Source organism: Talpa occidentalis, unplaced genomic scaffold (genome assembly GCF_014898055.3).
Source record: "Talpa occidentalis isolate TD23 unplaced genomic scaffold, MPIMG_talOcc4v2.1 talOcc4.3, whole genome shotgun sequence".
Lineage (NCBI taxonomy): Eukaryota > Metazoa > Chordata > Mammalia > Eulipotyphla > Talpidae > Talpa > Talpa occidentalis.
The window spans coordinates 37055664-37075093 of NW_023603184.1; the positions used below are offsets into that span (position 1 = coordinate 37055664).

The 19430-nt window shown below is 39.5% G+C and overlaps 2 protein-coding genes across 2 annotated transcripts; one reads left to right on the forward strand and one right to left on the reverse strand.

The window, feature by feature from the left end:
• Positions 1 to 285: 285 nt before the first annotated feature.
• LOC119255032 (olfactory receptor 52B4-like) lies at positions 286 to 1239 on the forward strand. The gene has a single exon (XM_037522051.1). It carries the CDS (start codon positions 286 to 288, stop codon positions 1237 to 1239), a length of 954 nt encoding a protein of 317 aa, XP_037377948.1.
• Positions 1240 to 11461: 10222 nt separating this feature from the next.
• LOC119255033 (olfactory receptor 52B4-like) lies at positions 11462 to 12424 on the reverse strand. Its single transcript, XM_037522052.1, has one exon. It carries the CDS (start codon positions 12422 to 12424, stop codon positions 11462 to 11464), a length of 963 nt encoding a protein of 320 aa, XP_037377949.1.
• Positions 12425 to 19430: the final 7006 nt, after the last annotated feature.

The window sequence follows — 19430 nt, forward strand, 5'->3', positions numbered from 1 at the left end:
CAAAATTCTCTGTTCAAAAGTGTGATACATACAATAATATCTCTTACTTTGGTTATTTGGCACTGAATGCAGTTGGCCTTGAGTTGTTGGGGGTACATACCATATCCTTTCATCTGAGCAATTCCCTGTTATTTGCATGTCCATAGGACATGAAGAGTATGAAATATGTAAAGAGAACCTGATGTGTTCACAAATAATATTAGTATAACTCTCTTAAAAATATATTTTTTAAATATGTATTTTCCTCTCTATGAATAGAAGTGAGGTGCCACATCTTCTCTAGATATGACTACCTTAAACCACACTGGTGTGAGCCACATGATCTTCTATTTGCTGGGCATCCCTGGCCTGGAGAACCAGCACAAGTGGATTTCCATACCCTTCTTCACGTCCTACGTCATTGCTCTGCTAGGGAATAGCCTGCTCATCTGCATCATCCTCACGAAGCGCAGTCTCCATGAGCCCATGTACCTCTTCCTCTGCATGCTGGCTGGAGCAGACGTCGTCCTCTCCACGTGCACAGTGCCTCAGGCCTTGGCCATCTTCTGGTTCCAGGCTGGGGTGATCTCCCTGGATCGCTGCATCACTCAGCTCTTCGTCTTGCACTCCACCTTCATCTCAGAGTCGGGGATCTTGCTGGTGATGGCATTTGACCGCTACATTGCCATCTGCTACCCCCTGAGATACACAACTATTCTCACACACTCACTGATTGGGAAAATTGGTATCTTCATCTTTCTGAGAAGTTATGGTACAATTTTTCCCATAATATTTCTTCTGAAAAGATTGACTTTCTGCCAAAATAATATTATCCCACATACCTTTTGTGAACACATTGGCTTGGCCAAATATGCTTGTAATGACATTCGAGTGAATATCTGGTATGGGTTTACCGTCCTCATATCAACAGTGGTTCTAGATCTTGTGCTAATTTTTGTTTCCTATGTGCTGATTCTCCGTGCTGTGTTCCACATCCCATCCCAGGATGCTCGCCACAAAGCTCTCAACACATGTGGCTCCCATGTCTGTGTCATCATCCTCTTTTATGGCCCTGGGATCTTCACGACCCTTACTCAGCGGTTTGGACGCCACATTCCCCCTCATGTCCACATCTTGTTGGCTAATGTCTGCATTCTGGCTCCACCCATGATGAACCCCATCATTTATGGGATCAAGACCAAGCAAATTCAGGAGCAGGTGGTTCACATATTATTTGAAAAGCAGAAATCACTTTGGTAGAAGAACTGAGTTTTCAGAATTTCTATCCGTGAAGTGATCTGTAGAAACAGTGGGTGGAAGGGGTCAGCCAAAACACTAAGAAATAACTCCTCCAGGGCCTCCCCTGGTGGCGCAGCGGTTGAGCTCTGGGCTGCAAAACTGCCCCCAGCCTCTGCAGCGCCGGTTTGATCCACAGTCCCCGGCGAGGGTCCCACATGGCGCACAGGCCTCTCCTGCCGCGCCCGCTGCTCCCCTCAGCAGTGTACTTCGTTGTCTGCTCTGATGAATTCTCTCACCCTTCCGCGTTTCTGACTGTACCCAATGCTTGTATAAATAAATAAATAAATCTTAAAAAAAAAAAAAAAGAACTTCACACATTCTTCCCCCCAGTCACAGGCTTGCGCCTCCACATTGCTTGATTCTTCGCTTCCACACCCACCACCTGAGGGGCAGTGCCTCATTGTACCTTGTATGACAGCATCCCACCCACACCACAGCCTCCATGCATTTCTCTCCACCCACCCATTGTTTAGTGAGGGCATGAATCTCCTCAGTTTCCAATCTGGTGCAGTCCATGTTGGTCTCTGATATCCAAGAGTGCTCCATTTTTGCCCTGTCACTGTACCCTCTGAGTTTAATGCCTTTCTGGAAAACTTTCAGATTATCCTCCTGGGAGTAAAACAAGGAATCTGCTCTGACATCTTGATCCCAATCATGTTTTTATGATTGCTTTTGAGTCTCTGTCAGATAATTCCAAACATGAGTTATCTCCATGGTGGTATCTATTTTCTTTTATTATTCAATGTATAATTATCCTGGAAAGCCAAATGATTTTTATTGTATTCTGGACACTTTGGGTATTATGTTATGAGACTCTGAAATCTATTTAATCTTCTATTTAGGAGGAATAGTAGATAGGTCTGGAGGAGGGTATATGTTCAGATCCTGCTAGGCCCTATGAAAACCGCTGAGCAAAGTGAAAGATTAACTTGCAGCACTTTACTCATTGCACACGGGTACAAGGGAAATTCAGCACCCCTCTCACTCCACTAACACTTTCCTGGTAAAGGTGGAATATGACTCAAGAGGGGATATAGCTTAGCTCCTGAGTCTTGTTACCACATGGAAAAGGATGCGGAGTGCTGAACCATGTTATTCCATTGCTTTACAACAGTAGCAGACACTAAATCCATCAACTGGCTCTACTGTCACAAGATAGGAGGAGGGAGGCAGAGTGCTCATGAGCCCAGCCTCCTGATACCTCTTACTGCCTTGTTGATGCTGAGAAGGATAGAGGCTCAGTTCTGACTGAGCCATCTGATGGAGGGGGAATGACAATGGGGTGCAGTAGAGCCCCCCTCTCACCATCTCCTTTATCCTCGGTGGGGATGAAGTCTCAGCTTCTTGCCAGGTACTGCTGACACCAGGAAGTGGGAGGAAGTGGAGTGTCAGCTAGGCCTGCCTCACACCTTCTTACTGAGCAGCAGTGATAGAGGACAGAGGTGATGGCTCACCTGCCCATTCAGTCCAGTTGGCAAAGGATCCCTACAAGTTTACAAAGCACCACTGGACAAGTCACAAATCTACTGGGTTATCCCAGCAGAATGAAAAGTGCTATCTGGGAGGAGACAGTGAGGAGATTCTGGGCATGAGGACCGCTTTAGCTTTCTGTGTGTCAGAGAGTCCTGATCCCTCCAGAGAAGGTTCTAATAATACATTGGCAATAGAGCCTGATTACCGTAAACACTGGAGCCATCAGAAGGAATTTGCAGCCCTATCTGATTATTCATACTACTCTTTCAACATTCGTCAATGTTTCTTCATTACACATTTTCATTTAAATGCATTAAAAAGTTCCTTTTATCATGTTTGTGAGTCCATCTTATTTCTCAATTTTTCACATATTTGAAATCAATCTGTGAAACATCTTATACCCTATTATTTTCACATAGATTTCTGAAAAGTATTTTATTATATTTTAAATAACTTTTACTAGCTGCAAATTAAAGCACTTTAAAATACTTTTCCAAGAAGTAACACTCTTTGTAAATATTTTCTCATCTTATCTATCTTTTAATTTTAGTTACATAGGAGGAACTAAACTTTATATAGTCAAATCACCAGGCTTTTTCTATGGGTGTTTCCCTTTGTTTTTAGCTTGAAAAGTTGTTCTAAGATAAGTCCATTACTTACTCTTTCTTACTCCACTTATTTTAGATTTTTAACATTTCTATTTAGTAAGGTGAAAGGTTAATAATATATGCCCTTTGGGGCCTCTCTAGTGGTGCAGGGGTTAAAGACACGGCACTGTCAAGCTGTTGGTAGCCACTGCAGCACGCGTTTGGTCCCTGGCCAGGGAGCTACCCACATGGCACAGCAGACCTCTCCTGACTCACCCGCTGCTCCCCTCAGCAGTGTATTTCAGTCAATCTGCCTCTTCTGTTCCCCCCACGGGCTCTGGTCTGTACCCCAGTTCTTGTATGCATAAATAAATAAATATTTTTTAAAAGGAACAATTAAATTGTTGACTAACATTGTGTAATTAACAAATATCAGAGAATTAATTGAATTCACCCTGACAGGATTGGTGGAGTAAAATTAATTTGGAAATGCCTGATATTTTTAAAAATCATAATTGTTTTGAAGACAAATACATAGTTATAAGAAGCACACTATACAAGATAATTAAGACATTAAATAATGTTTTTGTTTTGTTGATATAATGAAAATAATGTAACACAGGAGAAAAATAGAATTCTGAATTAAAATATCTTTGGTTCATGAGTTTAATCTTTATTTTAAAAAATGCTAAGATAGGTTGGTTTCTTTATTTTGTGTATATGCTCCATTCAGATGAGAATCAAAAGAAAGGGTCTCATCTCGTAATATATAAATGCTAATACAAGTTGGGAGAAGTCTTAAAATCCTGAGTTCAGTGAAAGAATAATGAAAAATCTATGACCATTTTTATATTTAGATGAAAATGACATAAATAATATCCTTGACCCCAAAACATAAATAGTTATTTTCTTCAGGCTAAATGTCTTTACTTTGTCTTTTCACATTGTCAAGGCAAGCATCAGCCAGCCTCTCAAAACTTTTGTTCTGGGTATGAAGGAGTAGAACATGGCATAATAATATTTCCATTGTGGAAACTAGAAAGAGACAAATAAATCACAAACATCATCTATTAAGCCATCAGTGAACTAGATGAACAAAATAGAGAAAAAGGAGAACTAGTCAGAAGCTGACAATTCTAATCACATTTTATCTCTGGAATTACTGATTCTGGAACGGGGCTAAGGATGAATGTTGGTCCAGGACGAAGGCCTTTCCTGGGGGACAGAGAAGCCAGAGAATTCTTTGTGGCCAGGACTGCAGTAAAAATTTCAAAATTGGGAAATTTGAAATACACAGATTTATTTTTCCTATGACACATTTGCCGACTACACTGGCTACTCTTGATACTAGAGAATGAGGCCAAAAGATTCTAAAGGGCATTTTGCAGCAGGGACCCTTCTTGCTGGAGACTGTGTGAACCCAGCAGAAGGCTCACCGAGGAGACAGAGGTTAAGCTGGGAGGCTTGCCCACACCGGGCACCTTCTAGCCTGCAGTTCCAGCCCAGAGGGGAGCAGCACCCACCGCTGGGGCAGACTGGGCGTGCAGGGGAGCTCGTTCCCGCATCGCCATTTTGCAGCAGGGACCTTTCTTGCTGGAGACTGTGTGAACCCAGCAGAAGGCTCACCAAGGAGACAGAGGTAAGCTGGGAGGCTTGCCCATGCTGGGTGCCTTCTAGCCTGCAGTTCCAGCCCAGAGGGGAGCAGCACCCACCGCTGGGGCAGACCGGGCGTGCAGGGGAGCGCGTCGCCGGCACCGGCATTTTGCAGCAGGGACCCTTCTTGCTGGAGACTGTGAACCCAGCAGAAGGCTCACCGAGGAGACAGAGGTTAAGCTGGGAGGCTTGCCCACACCGGGCACCTTCTAGCCTGCAGTTCCAGCCCAGAGGGGAGCAGCACCCACCGCTGGGGCAGACCAGGCGTGCAGGGGAGCGCGTCGCCGGCACCGGCATTTTGCAGCAGGGACCCTTCTTGCTGGAGACTGTGTGAACCCAGCAGAAGGCTCACCGAGGAGACAGAGCAGGGACCTGTCTTTGCTGGAGACTTGTGAACCCAGCAGAAGTTCCCCAGAGGAGCCAGTGGTGAGCTGGGAAGGTCACCCAAGATGCCGGCCAGTACCAGCAACACAGTGTCACAAGGAATAAGGCAAATTAGAAAACAGGCAGTAGGGAGTAGAAAAACAACATGCAACCCAGCAACTCCTCAGCAAAATAGCACACCACAAAAAGAAAACCATCTACCAGATTGCAACTACAGTAACTTGGAAGAACTTCTGAGCCTTCCAGATAGAGAATTTAAAATTGCTGTGATTAAAAAACTGACAGAAGTCATAAAGGAAAACAATGATAAGGGGAAAATAATTAATGACCAGAAGAATGAAATTGAGTCCCTAAAGAGGGAAGTAAAAGAAATGCAGGAGATCAAAGAATTAATGGAGACGCTAAAGAACTCTAGGAAAAGCAGTGAAAGCAGAATAGATGAAATGGAAGAACGAATAAGTACTCTTGAAGACACAGAAATAAAAAGAACTAAAACAGAAAAGGAAGGAGAAGTACGAAGGAAAAAGACCGAAGAAAGACTTCGGGAACTATCTGACTCCATGAGGAAAGGAAATATAAGAGTTATAGGAATCCCAGAAGGAGAGGAGAGAGATGTAGGAACAGAGAAAATATTCATGGATATAATTGAAGAGAACTTCCCAAACACTAAGAAGGATCTGAAAATTGATATACAAGAAGCAAGAAGAACACCAAACTTCCATGACGAAAGGAAAAATACAGCAAGACACATAATAGTAAAGCTCCCAAGAATCCAAGACAAAGAAAAAATAATGAAACTAACAAGAGGGAAGAAACAGATAACATTCAAAGGGAAACCAATCAGACTGACATCAGACTTCTCTGAAGAAACACTACGGGCAAGGAGAGAGTGGAGGGACATAGTCAACAGACTCCAAGAAAACAGATGCCAACCAAGAATACTCTATCCCGCAAAGCTCTCCTTCCTCTTTGAAGAAAGAATATGGACCTTCCCAGACAAACAGAAACTCCGGAATTTCATTGCAACTAAACCCCCACTCCAAAAAATACTACAAGGAGTCCTAAAGCCAGAACCTCAGAGGGACGAATAACAACAAAAGAAGGCCAAAGAAAGTTATTAAAAGAATAAATAAATAAAATCAAAGGAAAGACAAACACAATGGCAAATACAGATGCTAACATATCAATACTAACTCTAAATGTAAATGGACTAAACTCTCCAATAAAAAGACACAGAGTTGCAGGCTGGATTAAGAAACAAAACCCAACCTTTTGCTGTCTCCAGGAAACACATTTAGCTGCAAAAGATAAAAATAGACTCAAAGTTAAAGGATGGAAAACAATTCTACAAGCAAATGGACCAAAAAAGAAGGCAGGAACAGCTATACTCATATCAGATAAAACAGATTTCAAACTTAAAAAGATAAAAAGAGACCCCAGTGGTCATTACATTATGATCAAGGGGATAATACTTCAAGAAGAAATAACACTCATTAACATATATTCACCAAACGAAGGAGCACCAAAATATATCAGACAACTATTGGCATCTCTGAAAACAGACATCAGAGAAAACACATACGTAGTGGGAGACTTCAACACACCACTATCAACAATGGATAGATCAACAAGACAAAAAATAAGTAAAGACACTAAAGCTCTAAATAAGGATCTAGAGTGCTTAGGCTTAACAGACATATATAGAACACTAAACCCAAAAAAATCTGAGTATACATTTTTCTCAAGCACACATGGATCATTCTCTAGGATCGATCATATACTGGGGCACAAGACAAACATCAACAGATACACCAAGATTGAAATCATACCAACCATCTTTTCTGACCATGAAGGCATCAAACTAGAAATAAACCATAAAGAGAAGGCAAGGTATTCTCCTACCTCGTGGAGATTGAAACCCACACTACTGGAAGTCCATTGGACTAACGAGGAGATAAAAGAAGAAATTAAAAAATTCTTTGAATTGAATGACAAGGAGGACACCAATTTCCTAAATGTATGGGATGCAGCAAAAGCAGTAATAAGAGGAAAATATATAGCAATAGATGCTCACATCAAGAAACAAGAAAGAACTCAAAGAAACAACCTAATCTTGAAACTCAAAGATCTAGAAAAAGAACAACAAAAAAAGCCCCAAAACCAGTAGAAGAAAAGAAATAATAAAAACCAAAGCAGAAATAAATGAAATCGAAACTAAAAAAACAATCCAAAAGATCAATGAAACCAAGAGCTGGTTCTTCGAAAAAATCAATAAAATAGATAAACCCCTTGCCAGGCTCACAAGGGCAAAAAGGGAGAAAGCACAAATAAATAGGATAATAAATGAAAGAGGAGAAATCACAACGGACACAGCAGAAATCAAAAGAATTATTAATAACTACTATGAACAGTTATATGGAAACAAGTTTAACAATCTAGAAGAGATGGACAAATTCCTACAACTCTACAATCACCCAAAGCTAGATAAAGAAGAAATAGAACACCTAAACAGACCAATTACAATTAGCGAAATTGAAATGGTAATCAAAAACCTCCCCAAAACAAAAGCCCAGGACCTGATGGATTTACAAATGAATTCTACCAAACATTCAGAGACGAATTGGTACCTATCCTTCACAAACTCTTCCAAAAAATTGAGAAGGAAGGTATAATACCTAACACGTTCTATGAAGCCAACATTACACTAATACCAAAACCGAACAAGGACAACACAAAAAAAGAAAACTATAGGCCAATCTCCCTAATGAACACTGATGCAAAAATCCTCAATAAAATTTTAGCTATCAGAATCCAACAGTGTATCCATAAGGTAATTCACCACGACCAAGTAGGATTCATTCCAGGGACACAAGGATGGTTTAACATCCGAAAAATCAATCAACGTTATCCAACACATCAACAAAAAGAAATATAAAAACCATATGATAATATCAATAGATGCTGAGAAAGCTTTCGACAAAGTGCAACACCCATTCATGATAAAAGCCCTTGAAATTCTTGGGATACAAGGAACGTACCTCAACATCATAAAGGCCGTATATGACAAGCCAACAGCCAGTATCATTCTCAATGGTGAAAAGCTGAAAGCAATTCCATTAAGATCTGGAACAAGACAAGGATGTCCACTTTCACCACTGCTTTTCAATATAATACTGGAAGTCCTAGCCAGAGCAATAAGACAAGAGAAAGACATCCAAGGAATCCAAATAGGAAAAGAAGAAGTCAAACTATCACTCTTTGCAGATGATATGATAATATACATAGAGAACCCCAAAAACTCCACAGAAAAACTAATTCAACTCATCAATCAGTTCAGTAAAGTGGCAGGATACAAAATCAACACGCAAAAGTCAGTAGCCTTCCTATATACAAACAATAAATCTGAAGAAGAAGAAATCAAAAAAACCATCCCTTTTATTATTGAAACAAAAAAAATCAAATATTTGGGAATAAATCTAACAAAAGAGGTAAAGGACCTATACAAAGAAAACTATAAAACACTGTTAAAAGAAATAGAAGAAGACACAAAGAAATGGAAAGACATCCCCTGCTCATGGATTGGGAGAATAAACATTATTAAAATGGCCATCCTACCAAAAGCAATATACAGATTCAATGCTATTCCAATCAAAATTTCAATGTCATTCTTCAAAGAAATAGAACAATTATTGATGAAATTCATATGGAATCACAAAAAACCCCGAATAGCCAAAGCTCTCCTGAAAAAAAAAGAAGGGAATGGAGGCATCACACTCCCAGACTTCAAACTCTACTACAAAGCCATAATCATCAAAACTGCATGGTATTGGAACAAGAACAGACATACAGACCAATGGAATCGAATAGAAAATCCAGAAATAAACCCACAGATTTATGGTCAACTAATCTTTGACAAAGGAGCAAAGACTATGCATTGGAGCAAAGAAAGTTTGTTCAATAAATGGTGCTGGGAAAACTGGGTCGCTACATGCAAAAGAATGAAGCTTGACCACTACCTCACACCATATACAAAAATCAACTCAAAATGGATTAAAGAACTAGACATAAGACCTGAAACCATAAAATACATAGAAGGAAATATAGGCGAAACACTACGTGATTTGCATATCAAAGACATCTTTACAGACACATCACCCAAAGCAGTGATAGTGAAGGCAAAGATCAACAGCTGGGACTACATCAAATTAAAGAGCTTCTGCACAGCAAAAGAGACAATAACAAAAACAAAGAGAAACCCCACCAACTGGGAGAACATTTTTGCACACAACACTAATGATAAAGGACTGATCACAAAAATCTGCAAAGAGCTGATGAGACTCAACAACAACAAAGAAAATAATCCAGTCAAAAAATGGACAGAGGAACTAAAAAGAAACTTCTCTGAAGAGGAAATGCGAATGGCCAACAGGCATATGAAAAAATGTTCAACATCACTTGCAATCAGGGAAATGCAAATCAAAACTACCATGAGATACCATCTTACACCAGTGAGAATGGCACATATTAAAAAAACTAGCAACAACAAATGTTGGCGAGGTTGTGGAGAAAAAGGAACTCTTCTGCACTGTTGGTGGGAGTGCAAACTGGTCCAACCACTATGGAGAGCTGTGTGGAGATTTCTGGACCTACTAAACATAGAGCTTCCACAGGATCCAGCAATTCCACTCCTAGGTATTTACCCAAAGAACACAGAAACATCAATTCCAAAGAACACTGCACCCCTATGTTTATAGCAGCACTGTTTACAATAGCTAAGCTTTGGAAACAGCCCAAATGCCCAAAAATAGATGACTGGATCAAGAAGATGTGGTACATATATACCATGGAATATTACTCAGCATTCAAAAAAGATAAACACATGCAATTTGCAGCAACATGGATGACGCTGGAAGGGATCATGCTCAGTGAAATAAGCCAAAAAGAAAAAGAAAAATACCGGATGGTCTCACTCATAGCAGGGATCTAGAAAACTTAAATAAGGGACCGGGAAAATAAACTATAAGAAAGTGAAAATCAAAATCAACAAAAACTATGAACCAGAGACACTTTTGGGGGGGTGGGGCGGGAGGGGAGGGATTGGGGTCAGAATGGGGGGATTGCAATTGTATGGAGAATATAAAAATAAAATTTATTAATTAAAAAAAAAAAGATTCTAAAGGGCAATATGTACTTGTTTTTAATCCCTGTGATTTTTAAGAATGGAAGACCTACCCCAGTGAGGAAGAATGATTAAGCCATATCTTAAATTCTCATTTCTATCATTTTTCAGACTTAGAAGCTGCAAGGAGAGGAATCTAAAGAGCTACATTGAAAGACCTCATTTAGGGAAGAACTAAAACATTTACAGCTGTTGTTAAGACTGAGGAAAAAAGGGTCTTCTAGGATATTAATTAAAATCTCTGGAGAATTTTGTCCTCAGAATAAGAGCATAGAGACAAATACTTAGCCTGACATAAACTGAAAACCAGCCTTGACTCAGACCCAGGATTCATTTGGAATGTTTTGATCGGCTTCTCTGCATAGGGGGAGATAGAGTAAACATTTCTGATAGAAGATAACACTACCTGCAGCCTCCATAGGATTTTTGTTATTATTATCAGAAGGTCAGGCAGATAATTATTGTGTAATAATTTGTGAGAGACAATTTGAATATGCAGAAGACATTGGGGGAAAATGGCAGAAGACATGTGCATAAGAGGAATAAAATATATACTTAAAGCTTAGAACATGTCAGAAAAAAATATTTTAGCAACTATCCAGGAAAAGCCATTTCCAGTTCATATTATGCCAACAGCCCGTCTAAAGTTATAGAGGTGTAAGTGACTTAGAGGTGAACTGATCTTGTTTTCAACTTGATAAATGACAATACTAAGCATCTGAAGCTACTGACACCTAATGGCTGATTAGAGGTTTTGAAAGCATCATGAATCGAACTGTCCCAATGGTGTTGCTGTAGAGACACCAGTATCTGCAGTTCTTTAACTAGCTTCTCAGCTGTGCATTCCCACATCCTGATGCTAAATTTCCCCTCATGCATAGAGAGGATTATTGAGAAAAATCCAAGGTTAGCTTCCATCATCATAGTCAGGCTGTTTTGTAAAGAACACATGAATCACCTGGTCCCGGATCTGTTTGGTCTTGATCCCATAAATAATAGGATTCAGCATAGGCGGAACCAGAATATAGACGTTGGCCAGCAGAACTTTGATATGAGGTGAGATGTGATGTCCAAACCGCTGAGTGAGGACTGAGAAGATGGCAGGTGCATAGAAGAGGGTGATGACACAGACATGGGAGCCACATGTATTGAGAGCCTTGTAGCGAGCATCTCGGGAAGGGATGCGGAACACAGCCCAGAGAATGAGCACATAAGAAATAAAAATTAATGCAACATCTATGACCAAGGTTGACATGAGGACAAAAAATCCATACCAGATGTTCACTCGGATGTCATCACAGGAAATACGGGCCAAGACAATGTGCTTACAAGCGGTGTTTGGGAGGATGTTACTTTTGCAGAAAGTTAGTCTTTTCAGAAGAAATATTATGGGGGAAACAGTAACATAACTTCTCAGAAAGAGGATCAGACCAATTTTCCCAATTAATGCATGTGTGAGAATCGTGGTGTATCTCAGTGGGTGGCAGATGGCAATGTAGCGGTCAAATGCCATCACCAGCAAGATCCCCGACTCATAGACAAAAGTAGAGGACAGGAAGAATACCTGGCTGATGCAACAATCCAGGGAGATCTCCCCAGCCTGGAACCAGAAGATGGCCAAAGCCTGAGGCACAATGCACGTGGAGAGGACAATATCTGTTCCTGACAACATGCAGAGGAAGAGGTACATGGGCTCGTGGAGGCTGCGCTTCGTGAGGATAACACAGATGAGTAGGCCATTCCCGAGCAGAGCAATGACATAGGAAATGAAGAAGGGGATGGAAATCCACCTGTGCTGGTCCTCCAGGCCAGGGACGCCCAGTAAGCGGAAGACTGTATGGCTCACAGCAGTGCGGTTTAAGGCAGCCATGTCCTGTGAGACCACGTGGGACTCCACTGTCTGGGAGCAGAGATGGAGAAAAATGTATATCACATTCACAAATTTTCTTTGATATTACCAACACCTTTCTCATCTACCTGATCCCATTCAATTCAGAGGATGCCAGGAGTTATATGATATGTAAAGATGAAGAAAAATTTGCTCTCTACTAAAATCTTAATCACAAAATAGAGCAACTATTCATGTTATTAAAGAAAACAATGGTAGAGCTTTGTTATATAAAATAAAACTGATACAGAAACATATGAGAAGTAAAGCATTCAGTATTTGTGTTTTTTGTTTATTTTATATATATTTTGCATCAGTCTTCATTTTTGTACACTGTATGCTTTCTCCTCTCAGGTGTAGTCCCCATGAAATTCTCACCACTAATTCACCCGTGTCCCATCACCATAGTCCACATGTCCTCTTCCCTCCCCTGTTTTGATCCTTCGCCCTCCTCTTCCCCTGCAGGATGTCTCTGATATGTAGTTGCCTGTTTATTTAGATATTTAACTTATTATAATTACTGTTTTTCTGATCCCTTATTAAAGCTGTGTGGAGGTTCCTCAAACTACTAAAAATGGAGCTTCCATACGATCCAGCAATTCCACTTGTAGGAATCTATCCAAAGGACACAAAAACATTAATTCAAAAGGATACCTGCCCCCCCTATGTTTATTGCAGCACTTTTTACAATCAGTAAAGTATGGAAACAACCCAAATGCCAAAAAATAGATGACTAGATCAAGATGTGGGGTATATATACACAATAGAATATTACTCAGCAATCAAAAAATATAAATTCATGCCATTCACAGTAACATGGATGGATCTGGAAGGAATTATGCTCAGTGAAACAAGCCAGAAAGAAAAAGAAAAATATTGGATGATTTCACTTATAGGAGGAACACAAAAATGTGCAGTTATGTGAAGTTACCCTTAAGGTAGTCTAATATGTCATCAGGCGGAAGAAGAAACAAAGAGAATTTTTCTTATGGGGGGAAAAATTGAGCTAAGAAACTCAGAGGCTACGATCTGACCCATAAGATGAACTTGCATGTATTAGAGTATTTGTCTGAAGCAAGGCCATGCTAAGAAACTTCTCAAATGTATCATAAAGATTTTCACAGCTCTGTGCACAAGGGACTACGGTGGATGATTCAGCGGTGAATTGGTGGTGGGAATTTTACGGGGACCGCACCTGACAGGAGAAAGCATACATTGTACAAAAATTAACAATGATATAATATATATATATTTAAACATATATTTTTAAAAAAGATTTTCATAGCTTTGATCCAGATGTGCTCAGCATCTTGGAGACGATATCTCAACTTTGATCTGCTGAAAGAATTACCCCTATTCAGGACACTTCTCTCTGCCTGCATGACACATCTCCCCTTAAGTTATTCTTTACCCTGTTTCACTACATGTCCAATTCAGGCTGTCTATCTCATTGATAGGAGCATAACTGATTACCTATCAATGATCTCCCAATCAACTATAAATTTTCTGTGTTTGAGTAATATGTTTTTCCTTTGTGCATTTCCAGAACCTGACACACTGAAGCAGTGTAAGTCCTCAAAATATTTAGTAAAACAATCCAACAACAAATATTGGGTGGGCATGATGATGGATCAGTGGGGAAGTCATGAATAAGCTCCTTTAAATAGATTGGATATTTACAGTCATCAGGATCTGGGGCCAAAGAAGAACACTATCTGTGAAGACTCAGGGGCCCTTGGCTCACTAAGATTTAGGATTCCTCAAATCCAGTTTCCTCACTCTCCTCTCCAAGACAGCACATTCCATTCTAGTAGGTCATACCAGAACAGTGACTCCGGTCCTATGTGTGCTGGTAAAATAGCTCATCAAAAAACAAAAACAAAAAAAAAAAAAACACACACACAAATAGACAAAATAAAAGAAAGACTTATTTATAGTGTTTATCAATTTCAATAATGTAGGTACTCCCACCATTTCAAGCTATCAACATGATGCACCAAATATGTGGAATCAGAAAGAAATAAACACAGTGACTCTCGTCAACCTTTATAAATGCTTCCAGCACACAACAGCTCTATTCTCTCTAACTGGGTCCATCTCACGCCAAAAAAAAAAAAAAAAGTCCTGTTATTTTCAGTCACCTACTGTATGCCCCATAACATCTAGTCAGGAAGCAGGACTTTACCTGTGAATTCGCCACTGAGCAAAAAATATTCACTCACCTGCCTTAGATGGAGTTCTCGTGGGCTAAAATGACATCACTGCAATCGGAATCTGAGTGATGGCAGCCAGGGCCCTGAGCTTTTACACATTTGCCCGAAGCCCTCAGGGATGGATGTTTCTCCAGGGAGCACAGACATAAAGCTGTCCTCTCGACAACACCCTTTCTATTCGCTTCATTATGGCTCTCCAGTTGCGCCCACACCACCTCTCTTCCACAGCAGCACTTCTGGATTAAGTGGGCACCTGTGTTTTCTTTTATCAATAAACCGTGACTACATTCTGGATACTAACACTACAGATATTCCTGTTTCCATTTCATGGGAATTAGCAGATATTCATTCCATTTTCAGTCAGCACGAGTAATTTGAAATTAACATATAAGTTATTTTTGAACACTGATTTTAACAAATATACTCCTTTGGATTTTAAACAAACTAGAAACTAAACATATACATTGTGTTTTTGAAGTCACTTAAACTTTAGAATTTGCAGTAACATTTTAAATACATGAGAATACTTCAATGTCCTTTTTTTACATTATGTTTTTTATTGCACTAATATTGGTTTACATCACCGTTTCCATTATACAGGTGCAGGATTCCCCTCTCAACAATGTTGCCACAGTGTGTCCACCGCCCCTGACCCCACAGTCCAGCCCCATAGACCTCTGTGCTCCCTGCTCCATGTTCCCCTTCCTTCCTGTCTCCCTCCCTCTCCCCCTCGAGTTGCCCCCATTCCACTGTCAGCTGTCAAGGGTTAGTTTTTCAGCTTGGTTTTATCTGACCCTTTGTTTTATTTTTCTAGACTCCACATATTTTAATGTCTTTTTAAAGATATTTACACTACCTATTTGAGTCAATGTCAGCTATAAAAAGTCTGCTACACCCTCTTTTCCTTTTAGCTAAAGCCAAAAGACAAGTGGTGCCCCCTGGAGGGGGTTGCTAGTGAGGATAGGTAGCCCCAGGAAAATTGCTAAAAAGTGGGTTAGAGCAACTGATAAAAGCTGTAAGTGGGGCCTCCCTGGTGGCGCAAGGGAGGACACAACTTATGAAGCCATCCGCAGTCACTGCAAGCACGAATTTGATCCCCTGCCAGGGAGCAACCCACATGGTGCAGCAGACCTCTCCTCACCGACCTGCTGCTCCCCTCAGCAGTATATTTCAGTCAATCGGCCTGTTCTGTTCCCCACTCTGTCTCTGGTGAATCCTCTTACCCCCCACACCTCTGGCCTGTACCCCAGTTCTTGTATGCATAAATAAATAAATCTTTTTTAAAAATGTAAGTGACTGCATGCAGAAGGGGGCAGATTCATTTAGCATTTCAGGATTCAGCATGAGGGGTCAGCAGATTTCAGCCCCCACCACACTGATCTTCCAGAAGACTGTGTGGGCCTCTGAAGGTGGAGGCTTTCAGCAGCCAACTTCAGAGAGGAAAAGTTTGGAGGCTTTACAGGTAGCCAAGTGACTAAAACTGTTTCCAGTTTTGCTGATGTTTCAGCCTGACAGAGAAGGCAAAGACCCAAGCCAGGCATCTTACTGAGCTACGTGAGTGTGGCTGTTTGTCTGGTCATTTGACCGCAGTAGCTGCTGTTTTAAGTGTTGTTTATCTAGTGCTGGCCTATAGTCTGGCTGCTGCATGTCCGCAGTGGCAGGAAGACACCATCTTGGACACATGGCCTATTGTTTGGGAGAGGAGCTTTGTGTCCTCAGTGACAGGAAGATGCCATTTTAACTGCTTTTGTTTAGGACTGAAAAACACTGGATATGGCTTTGGGTGAGGTAAACGGCCATTTGTGGCCTCAGTAACTTTGTTTTTCCCTGGTTTTTTACATAAATCCCTTTGTTGTTCTTCGAGCCTGAGTGGTCTTGCGGTTGCGCATGGGTGAGGAACTCAACAGTGACTGGTAAACTATTTGGGCAGTGTCCATGGCCAGTTTTGGTGCCCCTTGCTGCCCTGTTTCACTTTGACTACCAAATAATCTACATTTAATTTTCAGTTATCTTATTCAGTAAAGCGCCTCTTGCTGGTAAAATTATCTCTTTTTTATATCATGTGCATATATTTTTATTTTTGTTTAGATAGAATAAGTCAATAGTATGGACTTATTTGTAGCAGAGAAGCAGCTATATGTCTAACAATCATCAGTGTCTGTATATGATGTAAAATGATAGATTCTAGTCAAAAAGATGTAAAATACTAATTCGAAGAACTCTACTCCCATTGTAATGTTGCTTTGGAATTAGAGATAATATCATAAATAAACGGATCAGTGAGAAAAAATAAAAAGCTTTTGTTCTCCCTGATCCTGATAAATGAAAGGAAAGACTATGGAGCAGTGAGCACGTATAGTGCTCAAACTGGTTTTCTGTATATTACTCATCATTAAAGAAGCTAAGAAATCCTGGTAATGATGTTTATTTCAAGACTGAGGGGAAAATTTATAAGCTGATTCTGAAACACCTTGTGCTAAAATATAAGGAATTATTCAAAGAAACTATAGGGAAATGGCAATGATTACAAAAGCTAATTTGATGAAGCTCTCACTAGTCAAATCTGTGATAATTTCAGCATCAGAACAAATAATGATACATCATACAAGCTATTGAACAAAAAAGAATCCATGAGTCCATGCAAATACTAAAAAAAAAATGAGTAGCCTCTTATTTATAATAGAATACCAACTAATACATGTAGTGGGAAAAATTGAGTTGAAAAACCACCATCAAAGTAAAAATTGATTCAGGCAAGAATCATCAATGAGATTCCAAAACCCTAGTTGCATTTTTGTTGGATAACAGGATTATTCAGTTTCAATCTTCTCATGAATTATTTCATTGACTACAGGGTAAGAGATACACCTTTTTAGTGAGGAAAATCTGGGGACCCACTTTAATTAATTGATCAAAATAGTATCACCAATAATGTGATAAAAACTTAGGTTAAGTACCTGATGATACCATAGTACGAGAACACAGTATTATTTACATAGTATTCTGGTCAATCTGAATCTTATCTCAATGAATATGTCCATACTGAGGAACATTATACAAAATATGGAGCTGTATTCTTCTTCTAAAATGTCATTATCATAAAGACAATAAAAGCTTGAAGAATTGATCCAGATTTAAAAAACATAAGTATATGACAACTGAACACAAATGGAAAAAAAACTGCTATGAAAAAGAATTTGGGGACAGTTGGTAGATTGTAAATATGTACTGTATATTGGATTATAGCATTTTATCAATGTTAAATATCATGGATTTCATAATTGCACTCTTAGATTTAAGAGATTGTCCTTGTCCTTAGATAGCACATGCTAAATATTTCCAGATCTCTGCTTATTTTACTGAAACGACATAGCAAAAAATTAAAGGGAGAACAATGAGGGACAGAGTCAGTCAGAGAAGAATTAATATGACCAAATGTTAGCATTTGAATCTATATGATTATAGATCGTGGTTGGCTGAATCTACTTAAAAATTTTATTGAAATTTATGTAGATTTTGTATGTTTACACATTCTATTCAAAATAATTATTTAATGAAAAAATAATATTCTTAAGAAGGTATGAAGTCTTTCTGAGTAAGCTCAATCCATCATTTTAAATAGAAACCTATGAATTTATCACACATACACAAAGTTGTCTCATTTTTACAAATATGTACTTCATATTTCCTTGGACTAATTAATGAAGATAAAGCACATAGAAAATATCTAAAGGGTAGAGATATTTTACCAGCAAAGAGATAGAGGGTAATGTAGTAATTGAAGACTTACTGTAGATTTCCTGGCAACCAAAGAAGAGAAGTATGGAGATTGTTTCCTTGTTATATTCTAACTCACGTAAGTACATTGAAGACATTAACATTAATGAAGACATTTTTCACATTAGCTATTACACTCATTATTTCAGTCTTTAGAATATGGGAGATCTCTCATATTACAAAGAACTCCTTAAAGGAATGCATTTTTTAAATAATCCGTATGTCAATATTTGACAGTCAATGTATTTGTGCTGATTTAAAATAGGATTAATATTTACAAATTATCATTAAAATGAAAACAGGAATATCTGATGTAGTTACATATTTTATTATTGTAGTAGTAACATTTTATTTCTTGAAAATAATACATATTCACAATCTATCCAGAGATGGAGTGGTGGACAAGATGGTGGTGTTAGCAGGCATGGAAAGCCATAGCATCTTGACCCTTATGTTTGCATGGAATAGGTGTTATTAGAAATACAACTCTAAATCTGTTTTCCCTAGGGCATAAACTTCCTCTGGAGTCTTCAGAAAAAGTGCATAAAAATCTCTGCTCCCTGGTAGCCAAGGCTCAGTCTTCCTTGATTCATCACATATTCTAGTGTATCAAGACTGCCCTTGAAGCGAGTGATTAAGTTACTTATTAATGTGGGGTAAATTTTAGGAAGGGAAGAAGGGTACCCCCATCCAGACCAGAAGGTTATGGGGCTTCAGGTAGGTATTTGAGGATACTGGCACCTTTGTCTGGTATTAAATAAGCATAGAGGAGACCAGAGTCACAAATACGTGTGACCCTAGTAGGCAGGAAAGTGGTATCTGGAGGGCAGAATGAAGGGCTCTGGATTTTTCAACCAAGTGTGCTAAGGACCTGTACCCCAGCCTAAGAAGGTACTTCTTAGGCCCCAGGTCCTGACTGCTAAATATCCTGCTTCTTCTTTACTCCCACTTAATATTTTTGTGTGTTAGATTCTAGACATGCACAGATGGAAAATAAG